Source organism: Castanea sativa, chromosome 1 (assembly GCF_040712315.1).
Source record: "Castanea sativa cultivar Marrone di Chiusa Pesio chromosome 1, ASM4071231v1".
NCBI classification, from domain to species: Eukaryota; Viridiplantae; Streptophyta; class Magnoliopsida; order Fagales; family Fagaceae; genus Castanea; species Castanea sativa.
In genome coordinates, this window is record NC_134013.1 from 16345351 (window position 1) to 16346905 (window position 1555).

The following is a 1555-nucleotide window of genomic DNA, read 5'->3' on the forward strand; positions in this document are numbered from 1 at the left end:
ATTAATTAAAATAGTTTTCTTGAATATATTTGCTGACTGCAAAGCGCACACAATTTTAACATACTTCAAATTAGTTTAGCAGTTAACCCTTAATAATAACAAATTAAGAAACCCCATCAGCTATATACAAGCTGCATACTATAAACAATCATAATACAGAGAACAAGCACATTGATCCATCTTAGATACAGAAGCTTAATTATAATAGAGTTTATATAGGTAACTTTAATCAGCTCTTCTGGTAGTGCCACTAGTTCCCTTTCCTTTGATAATATCTTGAGCAAAGGCTTGTCCAACACCTTCGCCAAGACCTTCAATTATTCCTCCAATGAACTCTACGAAAACATGAGATGCAAATCGAGCCGCAGTTCCTAGCATGCTTGGCTTTTCGACTCCCTTGATGCCATTGTCATGGAGCCCATTAATCATATCTTTAGCACAAACCGCGTGGAGATGGTAATCACAAACAGTGCAATGGTATTCTCGGCCTGACCTCTTCCTCTGGCACTCACCACACACAAAACCAAGGTCGCCATTTGATATCATAGTGGCAGGTAAAAGCCTAAGGGTATGTACATGGCCCGGGGTGTTAAAGGTTGTGGATAGCATAGCGCAGGAAGGGTGCATCTGGAAACTACAGGCATTGCATCTGAAAGCAAACCCTTTGATGGGCTTACTACAGATATCACACTTCGATTTTGAACTTCCACCTTTCACTAAAATGAAAAATATTAAGCAGAGAATTAACGTAGTTAGCATTAAAATCAATTTGGTATGGCAAAATTTGATAGCTATAGTTATCAAGAGCCTTGTAGCTAAATTGGTTAATATTTCCAACATGTATATGAATACAAGTCATTTGTTTCATTTTTTATTTTAATTCTTATACTTACCTGGTTTAGAATAGAAAGAAAGTTGGTGGTGGGAGTGGAAAGGGTGGCCCTTGAGAGCATCAGGAGCCCTGGCACAAAACTCATGGAGCTGAAATTCACATTGTTGGCAAGTGAACCTCATGCCTGCCCCAAACTCCTTGCAGCCCGAACAGGTGAAGAGGTCAGGCAGGTTCACTAGCGACAGAGGATGCTGTGGGTGACTGAAATGAAGTATCTCTTGCCCAAAGATTAGTTGAGGAGAGGCGGGGAATTCAATGAGAGGAGACTTTGTTGGGTGATATGTTGCGGCTTGAGGAGGGTTTTGGAAACCCATTGAAGTTGTCTTCTTCAAGGTTCTGTTATTCATCATCATGGTATTGTTTTGTTTGGTTTGGTTTAACCCTCCTGCTCTAGACCTCCTTAGCTCGTTTGAAGCTGCTATGAAAAAACGATACGGTGTTTATCGGTTTATATAAGCTATAAAAGTTCACTATTTTAGGTGTGGAAAGCAGCTGCCATGAAGCCACCTTGAATAAATTGTGTGTCCGCTAATATGACTGCAATTAGTGTTAAGCATTAATGATACTACCGATTTTATGACTTACTATATTAATAAGTTGTGATTTGAGTAACATTACTTTTACTAAAATATGTATGTCACAAATTAAATTTATTATCTTACT

General features: G+C 38.7%; 1 protein-coding gene across 1 annotated transcript; it reads right to left on the reverse strand.

Annotated features, from left to right (window-relative positions):
• On the reverse strand, positions 1–1308 carry LOC142621948 (protein VACUOLELESS GAMETOPHYTES). Its single transcript, XM_075795332.1, has 2 exons — positions 894–1308; positions 1–716 (listed from the first exon to the last, which is right to left on the reverse strand). The coding sequence occupies exons 1-2, from the start codon at positions 1243–1245 to the stop codon at positions 226–228; spliced, it is 843 nt and encodes a 280-aa protein (XP_075651447.1). The 5' UTR covers positions 1246–1308; the 3' UTR covers positions 1–225.
• Positions 1309–1555: the final 247 nt, after the last annotated feature.

Coding starts and splice junctions, on each gene's coding strand:
- LOC142621948 (XM_075795332.1), bottom strand. CDS start 1,245: ATGATGATGAATAACAGAACCTTGAAGAAGACAACTTCAATGGGTTTC. Junction 717..893: donor TTCTTTCTATTCTAAACCAG/GTAAGTATAAGA, acceptor TTTTCATTTTAG/TGAAAGGTGGAAGTTCAAAA.